Consider the following 17622-nt stretch of genomic DNA (forward strand, 5'->3'; position numbering starts at 1 on the left):
TACGACCCAAAGGTACCACGAGTGAAGGGTAGCAGCACCGTCGGCTTCCATCTGCACAGTCTGTATCTTATTAAATTGCTTTTCCAGCTGTGGATGTCTGCTAATCGATACCCACGCTGGGATCGATCAGCTGGCCAGGGTACCAGGGTACCCAGGGCCTCATTTGTCTCTCCAGCACTGGTGCAATACTTCAAGGCAGAGCTCTCGATAAATGTTGCATGAATGAACTCCCAAAAGCTGGATTTCAACCTCAGCTTCTAAATCTTCCAAAACCGTATATTTAAGGCTAAGCAGTTTATCCCTAACAGCTGCAAATCCCAGCCCTTTGTGCACATTCAAAAATTACCAGCTGCGCTGCACTGGGACGAGGGTGGGCAAGCCCTTGCACTGGCCGAGGTGCCACGTGTGATGTGCACCTAACACCCACCACGTCCAACCCAGGGGGATCCGCCTGCTCCTGAGAAGCAGCTTCAGCAGACACAGACCTGACTGCAGCCTCAAGGACCTACCAGCTGGGCAGCGGGCACAGACGGCTTCATCGCCCCAGACCTCAACCCTCTCACTTACGAAATAGGAAAAATAATAGGTACCTGATAATGCTCTGCAGGAGGAGGACACCTCCTTTCCCCGGTTCCATGTTTCCATGAGGAGGGACATCCTTAGGGTAGTGGTCCTAACCTCGCTCTTGCCCACCTTCACTCCTCCCAAGGGAGGTGGTAAATTTGGAAGGAGAACCAGCGCGTGCACCGCTCAGGCCCTGCCGAGAGCACGTATTCAGTCCTGCTCTCTGCACGGACGGAACAGGGCCTGTCCCACGAAAAAGCATACCGTCACCCGGCTCTGCCAGAGGCTGGGGAACAGGTGGACAGCCCTGAGCCACTGCCATCCACCTGAGACAGACGTTTCTTTCTGCTGATTCCAAACTCAGGCAGAGAAGGGGAGTGGTCTGAAGCAGAGACCTTCGAACCTTCGCAGGGTACTTTGAGGACTGAGTTAATATGCGTCAAGCACCTGTAATAGTGCCTGTCACCTAGCAGGTGCACAAAAGCCTTTCTCTTTCCTCCCTAAAACAACATTCCGTTACAGGCACAGAGAGCCAAGTCCCTGCGCAAAGATCACAACACTGCACCGGGACAAAGAAACGAAGCGCTGGTCCCAGTGATGTTGAGAACAGCCTGGGAACCTTAGACCAGCACCGCCTACTCGAGCCTTTAAGTTTACTCATCTGTAAAATGATGCCATTTTCTTGCAACACAAATAGCATTCTACTCTGTGCCACCATCGCCACCTAAAAATGAGATGTCATCTGTGATTCTAGGAATCATGTACACAGGCACAGAAATTCCAGATCACATAAAAGGTTATTAAAATATGCAGAGGAATTCTGAGGGCATGGTCAGCCAGAAAAGTAACCCGACAAGCAGTCATGGCATTCATTTATAACTCAAAATCTAGCATCAAATGTCTGTTTATAAAATGCACCCAGAAAAACAATCATTCAAGGCACCTGACCTAAAGGAAATATAATTCATTTAGCATAAATTTCTGCGGAACTAATAATATTATGTTTGGTTTATGAAGCTGCCAACAGTAAAGAAGAATTTCAGGGATGAAGTGTCCAAACCAAGGATTATTTTTAGGGATTCCACTTGGAAACAGTTGACATTTTAAAATCTGACTTCTCAGTATACCGTGGTTAATTAGGACCATGCAAAGCAGTGGTGGAACACTAATTAGGAAAGTGATATTATACATATTGGTGAGAAGAATGACACAGGAAAAAACAGCTCACTTTTTCTTTCTTGGTTTTTAATTCCTCAACCTTATTCACAGGGGAAACATATCTAAGAACCTCCTGCATATCTCTGCACAGATGGGCAATGGCCAAAGCTGGCCACACCTGTCCACATTTGGAACAACGTGAAGGTCACCCACTGTCCCGAGCCCGGGCATGACGGAGACAGCTGGAGAGGATACACCATGCCAGCCAGGGCAGTAGTGCAAGGCTTCCCGCTCGGACTCCCCAGCGACACCACACATTTCTCATTTTCTCTGAGAAGCTCAGGTTTGAGAAATTCGTAAGGAGGGTGTGGGCCTGGCGTTAAAACCAAGTGTGACAGAAGATTCAGGACGTGGCTGTGAACCTGGTGAGATCACGGAGCCGCATCCTGGTCGGCATCCGGGAGGCTGGCCTTGCCCTGTTTCACAAACCAAGAAAAACTGCCCTGGTGGCGTGGCCTCTAAGCCCCTTTTTGAATGAACACCTGAAATCCTTCCTCAAATACAATTAACTTAAAAGTTGAAGTTTTAAAAGTACCAAGGCCACTCAAAACGACTCCAAGCTCATCCTGGAGGGTTTCGATCCTTATCAATTAAAGCAGCCTCATCCACCCTGGCTCTCTGCCAGGCTGCAGCTCAAGGTCAGTTCATCAAAGAAACAATCAGTTCATCCCCACCCCACCCCCGTCTCACCCCAAATTAAAGACCCACTGGTTTCCTGTAAATGGCATCTAAACTCTACGCCAATTTCTTCTTTAATAATTCACAACTTGTAGTGTGTGAACAATCTACATGATTATTAGTGGCTTTTGTGTACATTATTGTTTTTGTGAATTCTGTAAGGAGTAACATGAACTTCCCTCTGCTTTAACTCTGGACAGTAGTAACGGATATGGGTTTGGCAGCCTCCACGCACATGGGATCTTGGCATGTTGACCATCACTGAGTCCCTGGCCCTTAGCATTGAGCCAAGCACATCTTAGGCACTCTATAAATATCTGATTAATTGAACTTTAGAACAGAATTAAAACAGGGATCTATACTGGTCCTTTTTTAAATTAAATTGCATCGTGATTGCTTGACACAATTTTTGGGTGAACCCAGTTCATGCTCCCATGCTACACAGAACAAGTAAATATTTTCCTATAAATCGATGAAATGCCTTTACTGTCAAAAACAAGGAAAGTCCTCACCAGAAAAAAAGCCTCCACTCATCTCTTCCAAAACCAAAAGTATAAATATGAGGCACCACTAACATTAAATTAGCTCATGTCTAACAATTCTATTCAGCAAGTCTGATCATTTACTCATGAATGTGGACATTTTTCAGGAGCTTCGGTCTTCAAAGCCCTTCCTATAGCTACAGGGGGTGTCTTGCAATGCTTGCCTTGAATTTTTTTTTTGAATTAAACTGACTTAAACATTAAGTCCATGTTTTCCAGGCATAGGTCTTTGAAACATTTGGTTAGAACATTAAAATAGTCCCAGACTAGTTTTCTAAGAAAAAACACTGGCCGGGTCCATGGGTACTGTGTCAGCCCTCTCCAGAGAGAGATGAGGAACACTGATTGTGTGAGAGAGAGCAACAATCCCACACACAGTGTGGACACAACCATTCCACACAAAGTCACACAACACCTACCCTGCTCCAGGTCCTGAATGAACACCAGTAATATAGGTCTGCCACCCTCAGTCAGCATCACAGAGCACCTACCATCGCCCTTGTTTTCTCCTGAGAATATAACTTTGAATTCTCTGCTGCCTGACTCTTGCCAAAAGCCGACTTACGAGAAATCACCTTCATGAAGGAGTGCTTGATGTATAAACAGTCCGTCCATTACGCTACGTATGGCTGGGACAGTCCAGACTGCTGTATTAGAGTGCTCGTCTTAGCTCAGGCTGCTCTAACAGAATACCATAGTCCGGGCATCTTAAACAACAATACTCATTTCTCACAGTCTGGAGGCTGAAGTCTAAGATCAGTGTGCCGGCACGATCGGGTTCTGCTGAGGGCCCTCTCCCTGGCTCACAGACATGGTCACTGTATCCTCATGTGGAGAAGGGAAAGAGCTCTGGTCCCTTCATCTCCTTATAAGGGCACTAATCCCATCATGGGGACCCCATCCTCGTGACCCCATCTAAACCTAACCAGCCCCCAAAGGCCCCACCTCCAAATACCATCCCACTGGGGTTAGGTCATTGGCAGATGAATTTTGGGGGGGACACATACACACAGTCCACAGCAGAGCTGCACGTTTGGACCACACTGCTCTGTCCTCTGGGAGAGCTGGGTATACTCAACCCTCTCTGGCATCAAGCCTGTAGTCTGCACTGAGGAATGCCACGAACAAAACAACCATGAGAACCTGCTTCAGATTTTTGTAGGGATACTTTTGAGGACATTATTCAATACGTTCTCTTTAAGAGAACCCACAAGAGGGGTTTCCACAAGCCTCCTTACTGTGAAGAGGTGTATTTCTCCAGTGTGACTGGTTTGTGTCTGCCTATGAGACAGAGAGTCTTGTAACCAATCACATTTCCTCCTATACCCATTGTTAGTTATATTATTGACATATGATTAATAGAATCATGCTTTTCCCCATCTCCAGCCATTATGTAGGACCCTTACTTACCTTTCACTCTGGTGACTTTATTTTTAACATAACATTTCTATGAGCTGCCCCAAATGTTTTATGAAAACACGGCAAAATGTGTACCTGCATCACAATTACTTGAAACCATTCTGGGGTGAGCCCAGTTCATGCTAGACTAAGATCTGAAGGGCAAGCTTATTTGTTGATGAGAATATATGGGAAAGAAGCTTCCTTCCCCTTTCCCTCCCGCCCCAGCAATTCAGCCCTGAGTCCATTAGGGAGGGCAGAGCCAGGTACGCATCTGAGCAGGCGACAGGGCAGAGGGCACGCTGGCCGGAGTGGGGCAAGAGGGGCCTGGGGGGCTGCGGCAGCAGCACAGCATGGCCATCAGAGCTCCCCATGGGGAGGGAGGTCAACCTGATAACCACTGGTAACCAGCAGGGGAACTGACCAAATGAGTAACCATACTGAGGCTAATGGGAGACAGGATTCCCCCAGTCTGAGAAGGGAGTTACAGATATAAGAAAACCAGAAGGACCCCCTAAGATGTTGGGTGGAATTGGAGGTATCAGTATGAACTCACGGTTTCCAATACGCAGAAACAGATGCAGAAACAACCGTGGACATGAACATGCAGTGAGTAACGTCTGTATATAAGTAGATACTGCCTAGTTCTATCCACTGCGGGCAGTAACACCCTGACGGTAAGGAGCACACACAGCACCCAGATCTTAACTTAAATTCCATCCTCCACTGAAAGAACCAGGGCTCTTGGAAGAAATGGCTAATGCAGGGCTGGGAGCAGGGACTCAGATCTCAGTCCATAACGCCAGCAGAGGCAGTGGAGAGCAAAGGGCACTTGCGGAGCCTCCTGAGAGAAAGAAGCTTCGTCTCTGTCCCACAGGTGTCGCCTCTCTCTTCTCCTGGATGCTGCAGGATGAGGAGCTGCTGCTGCCACCCTGATGCCACCCGGGGCCTGAGACTAAAGCCTCACTGCAGAGGGCACAGCTGAGAGAGGAGAGAAGACAGGTTGTGATGAGGGGCCGGAAGCCTGGCTCCAGCCCTGCCTGAATCCCTCCCCTGGACTTTGTAGGCATATGTGCCATAAATTCCCTTTTGCCTAAGACAGTCTGGGTCAGGTATTCTGCCAACTGCTATGCCAAGAATTCTGATGGATAGATCTGTTCATTCGCTCAACACACATGAGCACCCAAGGGCTACAAAGACAAAGTCCTCTTCAGGTAGCCCTCAGTCAAAAAGAACAAAGACGTATTGTATAATCAAGTTCTGTAAATGAAACAGAAGAAAGACATAAGAGATACTGCTGGCTGGCTGGCTAACCCAGCACCATTTCTGACCCCCTTCTCCCTATCCCACCTACATTACAGAGACTGGGAAAGCTAAACATGTGTTTTCTCAGCCTCTCTTACAACTAGCGGTGGCCACGAGATGCACTCCTGGTCAAGGAGACTGGGGCAGAAGCCTACTACGAATCTGTCCAGATCATTTTTGCTTTCCTAGTAAACAAAAGATAGGCTGCCTAGCCCTGCCCCTTCTTCCTTCATCCTGTCTTGGATGTAGATGTGTTATCTGGAGCTGCAGCAGCCATTTGGTCATCAGGAGGTAAAGACAGAGTTGCAGAGAGGCCACCTGTTTCCAAGTTCTTAATAAATAAGAAAAATCACCTCTTATTTGTGATCCACTGCTAGGTTTTCTACTCTTTGCACTGAAATAATTGGTAATTTATACAGAAGGTGTAATTATTTCTATCTGGGTTGCTCTAGAAAAAGCCTTTATGGAGGAGCTAATCCTTGAACTAAATCTTGAAAGATGCCTGAATGCCACCAGGCAGAGCAAGGGAGGGAAAGGCACAGCAAGCAGAAGGCGGAGCCTGAGCAGAGGAACGAAACCCGCCGCACGTTCTGTCTACGCAGTGATTCCAGAAGGCTGTGCAGGGCTGGGGTCCCGGGGAATAAGGAAGGGGCTCACAGTCGGTCCGGAGACAGAGCAGGCCGCAGATGGTCTTGTAAGCCACACAACGCAAGCGAGGTGGAGGAGCTCCCCCGGGCCTGTGCGCAGGGGTGAGCAGTCTAGGGAAGTGGGCCCTACCGGATGCGGGTAAGTGCGAGCACCACAAGGCCTGGTTGGTCTCCACTGCACAGAGGGCCACGTCTCGGCCATGGCACCGGGCAGACACGGGTTTGCGGGGCTCTGCCGGCAGACAGGCACGTGACCATGGCAGCTCTGCGATGGCCCTGGCCTGATTCTCTCGTCTATAAGACACACTTCACAGGCGATGGCTGCGACTTAATGAGATGACGGACCAGATACACAGCCAACCCAAACCAGGAACTCTTCTAAAGATCTGCATCCCTGATCAGACCAAAGACAGACACTGGGAGCGAAGCTCACCTTCCGCACCCCGGCCAGCCTGTCCTACCTGACGATGGGAAGTTTGGTGAAGGGCACCGGGGGCAGCGTGAGGCCATCGGGGAGGGTGATGAGCTCCATGGTTCCGGGACACTTGGAGGTATAGTTCTCCAGGCTTTGCGTCACGTCCTTTTTTTCTGATGAGAAAATAAAAACAAAATAAAGGTTAATTAAACCAAAGAAAAGGGGGGGTGGGGAGGGTTGTTTTGCTCTATTTTATTTTTTTGAGCAAAAATAAAATTCTTAACCCAAATCCTTAACAGTCCAGTGAGTCCAGTCTTCTGATAGAAATAAAGGGGCAGTGACCAAAAGAGACAAAAAGAAAATAGCAGCTTTATTCAATTTATTTAAATAATCACTAGCAGCTGCTCCATTTAAGGGCCTGTGGATAAAAAGGAAATTAAGTTACCATCTTCTAGGAGATTTCATTTTCCAAGATAATGAATCCTTATCAAATTCCAAGAAGGTCAATGGGCAGGCAGGACTGAAGAATATTTTATTACTTAATAAATATTTTTCCAGCAATTACTAGGTACCAAGCAAAATGCCAGGCCCTGTCCCCAAGGAGTGTACAGTCCATCTGTATAACAGATATTTAAGCAAATAATTACAAATCAGTATTTTTATGTAAAAGTAGAGCTTTGTGAGATAAGGCTGGTTTTCTCCACCCCATCCCCGTCCCTTTCACTAGGAGAGAGGAGAAGAGGATGCAGGTAATAGTGAATAATGTTTGCTTATCACCCATGACGCACCCTAGACACGTGCTCACGGGCTCTGTAACACTCCGGAGCTCAAGGGCGCTTCCTGCTGGAAAACTCCAAGTAACTCGGGAAGGCAGGCATCAACTGTGCCCATTTTGCAAACGAGAAAACCGAGCCCAACTGAAGTTAAAGGTCGTGTCAAAAATCCCGTGTTTGGCCCTCAGCCTGTGGTCTCCTCACTCCCACACTGTTTGGAAGAATTCAGGAGTCAGGAATCGGGGGTTCGCTCCTGGCCTGTTTCCTGTCACTGCTGGCAGGGAGGGTGGAGGACCTGGAGAGAAGAGGGACAGACGGGCGCAGCCATGGGGGCGAGACTTCGGGCCATGAAGTTAGACCAGGTTCCAGTACACGGCTTGGTCTTTCCCCATCCGTGGTGTGACCACCTGAGGGGAAACCTTAACCTCCCATCTAAAGAATTTCTAAGGGTGAATTAAAAACAGTGGCTGGTGGACATGAGACTGAGCTCAGAGGAACGATGACACCGTCACCACCGTCATACCGGTGCCTGCAGGGAATGCGAGGATGTCACAGAGAGTGGTACAGGGCTGCTCGGTGAGGCTGCAGGCTCCACTGACCGGCGACCACACAAAACAAGATCCAGGCAGAGAATGTCTAGATCTCAGGCACATATATTAACGGGTTAACTGTGCCACGGGGCTTTTCTGTGTCTAAGCATCATTCCTTAGAGAGCAGGAGGGCAGAAAAGCAACCAGAATTAATCTGGATATGACACAGTAATGTTAATTTGCAGCATGAACAAAATTCTTTAAATAATCAAATCATCTTCAATTTACAGGTGACAAATCTCCCAAGGGGCTCCCGCTGATAACATATAAGTGACTTAATTTGCCTAATGTTGGGTAGAGCACTCGTGGTTTAGGTACCTTATTATAAGGCTGAATTACGCTCTCCCAGTAAACCCTGCTGAAATGAAGAAAGGAATGAACCTATTAATGACGCCCGATGCCACCTGCAAAGTTACCCAAGAAGGAACAGTACCCAGGGTGTCCTGCTCAGCTGGCTGCAGAGAACAGGACGGACACACGGGGACGCAGACAGCCATGGGCCTCACTGCAGGATCTCCTTCTGGGAACCTCCCGTGTCTGTGCTTTAGCCTCTTCTTTCGGGCACTGTTCGCTGGAAGACTTTCCCATGTGGGGTATAAGACTGGCTGTGGAAGCCAGGTGAAGCGGTCAACACCCCATATGCATTTATTCCCCTCGGTTTCAACAGGGCCCTGCTCTCCAGCTGTGCCTGTGACTCCAGCAATATGCTTTCTTTTTACTCCATCGGGCGAAATACTAATCTTCTGCGGAGACGGCAGAGGGACAGCCACCTGCCTCCGGAGCAGAGAAGGAGATCTGGGGATACAATCAACTCATGAGATGCTTTACAGCTAATTCTCCCACCGCCATGGCCCTCATCACATCACCCCCGGAGCACCGCTGCCTTCTGGGGCCTCTTCCCTGCTTTCCCACTACCTGACAACTTCACTGTCACTTTAGTGGGGTTTCCAGGGTTAAATGCTTATGTTCAATTGTCAGTGTGGTCCATCCATTAGAAAGTGCTCATCAACCTCTCTCTTGACGGATTTGAGCATCTGCTGTACGTTGTTGCCCAGATCTATTTTTATCAAGGATCACAAAGTGGTAATTTTTTAATTCTCTAATTAAAAAGGATTTTCCCTCATCAACCGTTTGGTGATCCTGAAACAGACGACACAGAAAGGAGGGCTGACAAATGAGTCTTTCCTTTCATTTACTGGAGAGAGAACTGGTGTCCCTACCACCTCCAATGATGACCAGTAAGTCGTATATGACTCAGTATCACCATGCACTGGTGGATTTTTATATGTTTGGTATTTCAGTTGGCTTCCATCACATTCTTTTTTGGTGTTCAAACTGTCCCATCTTTGGCCAGTGGGAGCCCTTGCAGGTTGGTTCCTATGTCTTTAGAGAAGGCCCAAGACTGTCAACAGCTTGCTATCTTTCTGGCTCATTTCCAGCCTCAGGCCTAGAATCCATTTTCCAAGGAGCGCAGGATCCTTTCAGTGTTTAGAGATCAGAATCTGGAGGCTGGGTGCTCAACGCCATCAGATTCTCCTTGTCTCTCTAGGTCTTGACAAAACACAGGTCCGCTTACCAAATTTTTTAAGTGGTGAGATTGTGATTTTTTCTTTAAATTTTATTTAAGTTCTGACAGCTAAAAATCAAGGTCATTGGACTACAAGTTCCTTAAAGGGAGAGCATCTTGTCACCTTTTTTGGTTTTCCCCTAATTTGTCAAGAGTATTTAGATGACAAAAGGTGTTAAAGAGCTATGTGTTAGCTGGCTGGCCTCATTTATCCAAAGAGGTAGGACAGAATCAATCTGCGGGCAAGAGTTAAATAAAATAATAAAATGAACACAGGTGCTCCGTCCACACAGTGCAGAGTAACAGCCGCTGATTCACCAGCAGAAGCCAGGCTGTGCAGGCTGACCACCTCCTCACCTTTTCTTTGTGCACCTCACGCGGTGGGAACCACAAAGGGGCTCTGGGTGCTACGTGTCGACACTAAGGACCGTGGCCCCCACCGAGGTGATTCTTCTCCAGGTGTTTTCTACTTCCACAAGCAGCTGAAATAATCATGTGATGCATTCCACCACTCACTACTACTTGTATCACTTTTTCTTCACTCATCAAGTTACTGTTTTCCTTCCTCTTTGTTTAACCTTACCTGACTTTACTCATTCAAGCCCTCATCCACTCAGCTTCCATCAAACACCTACTATGCGCCCACAGCATTGAGCACCAGGCACACAGAAGCACGACAGGCTCTACTTTTGGGGTGTCCCAAGTTGAAAGAGCACACGATGTCAAGAGGACATTACGACTCCTTATCAGTGACTTTACAGAGAGGCAGGATCAAAGTCTGGGAGAAGAGCACATGGGACATGTAATTTGGCCAAAGAAGGTTTTATAGAAGAGGCAACATTTGGTCTTTGCCAAGGGTCCTGGGACTCAGAGCAAAAACAATGAGTGCGTTATTTGGACCTTTTGCTATGTTATAAGGAAAATATGACAAAAATACGGACGGAGGATGAATAAGGACATATGCGGCAGCACAGGGACCTGCCATGGGAAAGGCGAGGGGACTGCTGCGGGCGAGGACGGTACTGGCTTTGCGGTACACTGACTGTCAAATATTGATACTTTACACAGGTCTTCAATGCGGGACCTTCTCTGGAACATAGGACTCCTCAGAGACTTGTGACAGTTGCTGTAGAAATTTCACTACTGACAACAGATGATGAATACACGGTTGCTGGGCAGAAAAGGAGGCTTCGTGTCCAAGGGAAGAAATGTAGAAACACTCAGAGACAAAAAATGACAGACTAAGCTCAGATCTGCTGCAGGCAGTTTTCACTTCTACAATACGTCCACAGGGACCAGCACTGTTCTTAGCACAAAGCACTGCAGAAATACTTGCAGTCCTTACCCACAATTACACATACTGAGCACGTGCTCTGCACCGAATCTTGTACTAGGCTCTCCAGAGTATAAAATCTTCAAGGCAAGGGATCCTGGCACACAGCAGAACTTCAAAACGTTTTCATGCAAAGTAGGTATACCCTCCCACAAAATTCCTGTCCTGGAGGGAGAGCTTGGGCATTATTATCTCCCTTTTAAAGGTGATAAAAATGAACTCAGGGACAACCTGGGAAATTTGATTGTGGAATAGTGCTAAATGCTACCAAAAATAATTATTAATGTTTGGGTATAACATTAACATTGTGGTTATATTAGGAAATGTCCATTTGTTTTTAGCAATGCATACTAAAGAGTGAAGGTGTGAAATGAAATGATGCCTCTGGGATTTTCTTTAAAATAATTCAACAAATAGAAAAAGTAAGAGATGAAGTAAATATATAAAGATCTTGATAACCATCGAATCTGGGTGACTGTTACGTGCGGATTCATTTTATTGTTCCTTACACCTCTATGTTTGAAATTATTTCATAGTAAAAATATTTAACGAGCTTGAGGAAGTGAAATGATTTGCTCGAGGTCATACAGAGAGGAACAGATTTGAGACTCAGATCCCAGCTGACTGAGTCTTCCCATCCCCACAGATTAGGCCTGACCACAGAGAGCTGGAGCTACCAAAACGGATAAGAGAGCTCAAGGCCATGGTGGCTGCTCACCTTTGTTCCGTGTGCCAAACTGGAATGAAGCCTGTGATCAACCTGAACGTTCTCCTAAGCACATGATGTGGTCAGTGGGAAGGGATGACTCCTTAATTAATTTCACTATAAATCAACCATCTTTGTCTACTCTGGCTGCCATAACGAAAGACCATGGATGGTAGCTTAAACAATAAACATTTACTTCTCACAGTTCTGGAGGCTGGGAAGTCCAAGATCAAGGTGCCAGTGGATGCAATTCCTGGTTTTCAGACATCCACTTCTCACTGCGTCCTCATCTGGCCTTTCCTCAGGTGCACGGGCACAGAGGGAGAAAGAGCTCTGTGTCTCCTCCTCTTCTTGTAGGGCACTAATCCCAACATGAGAGTCCCACCCGCTTGACCTAATCTAAACCCAGTCACCTCCCAAAGATCCCACCTCCAAATACAATCACACTGGGAGTCAGGACTTCAATACATGACTTTGGAGGGGACAAAAACATTTAGCCCATAACATCAATAGATCTTATTCAATTCCAAACAAAACATCCAACAATTATTTCAGCCCAACTAGAGCACCTAATGCACTTGAGAGTTTTTTCCAACCCAGAAATTGAAAAAATCATGAAAACAGAACATTTTTAATAAACGCCTAGTTGCCACCAAACTAGAATGTTCCTTATAGAAGCAGAAAATATGATCACCAAAACTTTTGATCACAGGCCATTTGCCATTTCAAGACTTGACCCTGACATGAAAACCAGCACATCATGATTTTACAGTTTGTCTATTCTTGTCTCTTCTAAGTAATAATCTGAGACAACCATGTGCACATTAAGTCAGTTATGATATTAAAAACAGGTAGAGAATAGAAATAAGAGAAAAAAGTACATTTTTTCTTCCAAATATGAAATAAGAAAACTAAAGGAAGAGGAGGGGAAAAAAAAAGAAGAATATAGGGAAGAGGAGAAAAAAAAAAAGAATACAGAGGAAAAAGTACAGGTATGGCCTGATACAGTCTGAAATGATACTTTGAGGATTGATTCTGACACCTTCACTTATAGAAATAAAAAACACAGTTAGGGCTTCCCTGGTGGCGCAGTGGTCGAGAGTCTGCCTGCTAATGCAGGGGACACGGGTTCTTGCCCTGGTCTGGGAGGATCCCACATGCCGCGGAGCAACTGGGCCCGTGAGCCACAGCTGCTGAGCCTGCGCGTCTGGAGCCTGTGCTCCGCAACAAGAGAGGCCGCGACGGTGAGAGGCCCGCGCACCGCGATGAAGAGTGGCCCCCGCTTGCCGCAACTAGAGGGGGCCCTAGCACAGAAACGAAGACCCAACATAGCAATCAATCAATCAATAAATCTTTTAAAAAAAAAAAAAAACACAGTTAGTCTTTGAGTTGCTTTCATAAGAATATTATTGATCTTTCCATATCATAATGCTGAGACCTCTTAGAGGGTCCCAGTAAGCAGGACCCCTCTTGTCCAGCTCGTTTCTAAAAATAAGTTGACAACAAAACAAAGAGAAAAGATAGAGGTTAAAATATCACCATTACTACCATGTACAGACCATGCTACAGGCCACAACACGGTTTCTTAGAAAGTGCAACTCCTCGCTGACACCAAGAATTGGGCAGACAGACCTTCCTGCCTAGACACAGGCTGTGCTGAACTGGGCACGCCCCTACCGCCCACCCAGAGGAGGCCAGGCCTGACCTCCAGCAGTGAGCACAGAGAAGCACTTCCCGAGAGGAAGCAGAGCAGAGCGGACCACACTGGTTACTGGGACCAATCCTGCCACCAGGTAAATCGTTCTACCTCTCCAGGGATGGCGTGGGGAGGCCTGCACTCACTCTGAGTTCCCTTCAAGGGAAAGGGACATTAGGGACTGTGAAGATTATGATTCTCCACTCACAAATAAGTGTATGTTATGCCAGTTTACTAAGACATAAGTGAGCTTCAGGAAGAGGACGTGATGAGCTCAAAGCCACAAAAGCAGTAGTCTGGGAAGGTGGGGATCATCCAACATCCGGGATCTCTGTAACACTACACCTGTTCATCCAACATCCGTGATCTCTGTAACACTACACCTGTTCATCCAACATCCGGGATCTCTGTAACACCACACCTGTTCATCCAACATCCGGGATCTCTGTAACACCACACCTGTTCATCCAACATCCGGGATCTCTGTAACACCACACCTGTTCATCCAACATCCGGGATCTCTGTAACACCACACCTGTTCATCCAACATCCGGGATCTCTGTAACACCACACCTGTTCATCCAACATCCGGGATCTCTGTAACACCACACCTGTTCATCCAACATCCGGGATCTCTGTAACACCACACCTGTTCATCCAACATCCGGGATCTCTGTAACACCACACCTGTTCATCCAACATCCGGGATCTCTGTAACACCACACCTGTTCATCCAACATCCGGGATCTCTGTAACACCACACCTGTTCATCCAACATCCGGGATCTCTGTAACACCACACCTGTTCATCCAACATCCGGGATCTCTGTAACACCACACCTGTTCATCCAACATCCGGGATCTCTGTAACACCACACCTGTTCATCCAACATCCGGGATCTCTGTAACACCACACCTGTTCATCCAACATCCGGGATCTCTGTAACACCACACCTGTTCATCCAACATCCGGGATCTCTGTAACACCACACCTGTTCATCCAACATCCGGGATCTCTGTAACACCACACCTGTTCATCCAACATCCGGGATCTCTGTAACACCACACCTGTTCATCCAACATCCGGGATCTCTGTAACACCACACCTGTTCATCCAACATCCGGGATCTCTGTAACACCACACCTGTTCATCCAACATCCGGGATCTCTGTAACACCACACCTGTTCATCCAACATCCGGGATCTCTGTAACACCACACCTGTTCATCCAACATCCGGGATCTCTGTAACACCACACCTGTTCATCCAACATCCGGGATCTCTGTAACACCACACCTGTTCATCCAACATCCGGGATCTCTGTAACACCACACCTGTTCATCCAACATCCGGGATCTCTGTAACACCACACCTGTTCATCCAACATCCGGGATCTCTGTAACACCACACCTGTTCATCCAACATCCGGGATCTCTGTAACACCACACCTGTTCATCCAACATCCGGGATCTCTGTAACACCACACCTGTTCATCCAACATCCGGGATCTCTGTAACACCACACCTGTTCATCCAACATCCGGGATCTCTGTAACACCACACCTGTTCATCCAACATCCGGGATCTCTGTAACACCACACCTGTTCATCCAACATCCGGGATCTCTGTAACACCACACCTGTTCATCCAACATCCGGGATCTCTGTAACACCACACCTGTTCATCCAACATCCGGGATCTCTGTAACACCACACCTGTTCATCCAACATCCGGGATCTCTGTAACACCACACCTGTTCATCCAACATCCGGGATCTCTGTAACACCACACCTGTTCATCCAACATCCGGGATCTCTGTAACACCACACCTGTTCATCCAACATCCGGGATCTCTGTAACACCACACCTGTTCATCCAACATCCGGGATCTCTGTAACACCACACCTGTTCATCCAACATCCGGGATCTCTGTAACACCACACCTGTTCATCCAACATCCGGGATCTCTGTAACACCACACCTGTTCATCCAACATCCGGGATCTCTGTAACACCACACCTGTTCATCCAACATCCGGGATCTCTGTAACACCACACCTGTTCATCCAACATCCGGGATCTCTGTAACACCACACCTGTTCATCCAACATCCGGGATCTCTGTAACACCACACCTGTTCATCCAACATCCGGGATCTCTGTAACACCACACCTGTTCATCCAACATCCGGGATCTCTGTAACACCACACCTGTTCATCCAACATCCGGGATCTCTGTAACACCACACCTGTTCATCCAACATCCGGGATCTCTGTAACACCACACCTGTTCATCCAACATCCGGGATCTCTGTAACACCACACCTGTTCATCCAACATCCGGGATCTCTGTAACACCACACCTGTTCATCCAACATCCGGGATCTCTGTAACACCACACCTGTTCATCCAACATCCGGGATCTCTGTAACACCACACCTGTTCATCCAACATCCGGGATCTCTGTAACACCACACCTGTTCATCCAACATCCGGGATCTCTGTAACACCACACCTGTTCATCCAACATCCGGGATCTCTGTAACACCACACCTGTTCATCCAACATCCGGGATCTCTGTAACACCACACCTGTTCATCCAACATCCGGGATCTCTGTAACACCACACCTGTTCATCCAACATCCGGGATCTCTGTAACACCACACCTGTTCATCCAACATCCGGGATCTCTGTAACACCACACCTGTTCATCCAACATCCGGGATCTCTGTAACACCACACCTGTTCATCCAACATCCGGGATCTCTGTAACACCACACCTGTTCATCCAACACCCGGGATCTCTGTAACACTACACCTGTTCATCCAACACCCGGGATCTCTGTAACACTACACCTGTTCATCCAACACCCGGGATCTCTGTAACACTACACCTGTTCATCCAACACCCGGGATCTCTGTAACACTACACCTGTTCATCCAACATCCGGGATCTCTGTAACACTACACCTGTTCATCCAACATCCGTGATCTCTGTAACACTACACCTGTTCATCCAACATCCGGGATCTCTGTAACACCACACCTGTTCATCCAACATCCGGGATCTCTGTAACACCACACCTGTTCATCCAACACCCGGGATCTCTGTAACACTACACCTGTTCATCCAACACCCGGGATCTCTGTAACACTACACCTGTTCATCCAACATCCGGGATCTCTGTAACACTACACCTGTTCATCCAACATCCGGGATCTCTGTAACACTACACCTGTTCATCCAACATCCGGGATCTCTGTAACACTACACCTGTTCATCCAACATCCGGGATCTCTGTAACACTACACCTGTTCATCCAACATCCGGGATCTCTGTAACACTACACCTGTTCATCCAACATCCGGGATCTCTGTAACACTACACCTGTTCATCCAACATCCGGGATCTCTGTAACACTACACCTGTTCATCCAACAGCACCTCACTGCCGTGAAAAAGTCAATCTCCGTTACAAACACCACTGTGACAACTTCCACTTCTGGAGTAGCTCACAGCGAACAACACTCCCACCAAGAAGTAAAAGAGCTAACGAAAAGTATTACAGAAGAGGAGGGGGCACTGGAGAGTTGTCAAGGCAACAAAGATTTGAGAGTCCAGAGGGAAGGGGCACTCATGAAGATGAACCCCGTTCCTGCATCCACGTCATCCCTGGGAGCGTGTGTGGATTCTAGGCATGGAGAGAACCACCGCCAAGAGGCTGAGCAGCCAGCAGAGCCGGCAGCATCCCCATGGGGCAGGGAGAGCAACTGCATGTCACCGAGCCAGCGGGTCCGGAGCCAGGTGCCCGGGAGGAGCCGGGTCCCGGGACTCGCTGCACGGGTTCCCCTGGGGCTTTTTCCAATCAGCTCTGCCGGACAGAAGGCTGCCAAATCCATCTGAAAGGGACTCAGAAGAGAGGGCAGTTCAAACGGAAAGAGTGACACCAGATGGCCTTGCCACACTATGGGAACAGCTGCATGAGTTATAATAGGGGCCTTTTAAAAACCCATCAGAAGGGGAACGTAAATGAACTAAATTCTGGAAAGTGGCAAGCCTTTCCCAGGAGAGAAGACCCACAGCTGCTTTCGTCCCTGGCAGAGCAGTAGGAGGAAATGGGGAGTCAGACAAAGAGGAAGGGAAGGAGAAAAGAGCTGAACTTTTCACAAACTACTCCCAACTGCCCATGGTGG

At 47.6% G+C, this 17622-nt stretch overlaps 1 protein-coding gene across 5 annotated transcripts in view; it reads right to left on the reverse strand.

Moving 5' to 3' along the window:
* Positions 1-17622, reverse strand: part of TRAPPC9 (trafficking protein particle complex subunit 9) — a 556901-nt gene that overhangs the window by 394450 nt on the left and 144829 nt on the right. For all 5 annotated transcript variants that reach the window (XM_082433781.1, XM_082433777.1, XM_082433780.1 and 2 more), the window contains one exon: positions 6814-6940. In XM_082433781.1, the coding sequence (XP_082289907.1) occupies positions 6814-6940 (127 nt within the window). The remainder of the gene's footprint in view (positions 1-6813; positions 6941-17622) is intronic.

This window comes from Balaenoptera physalus, assembly GCF_965194825.1.
Source record: "Balaenoptera physalus genome assembly, chromosome: 17".
NCBI classification, from domain to species: Eukaryota; Metazoa; Chordata; class Mammalia; order Artiodactyla; family Balaenopteridae; genus Balaenoptera; species Balaenoptera physalus.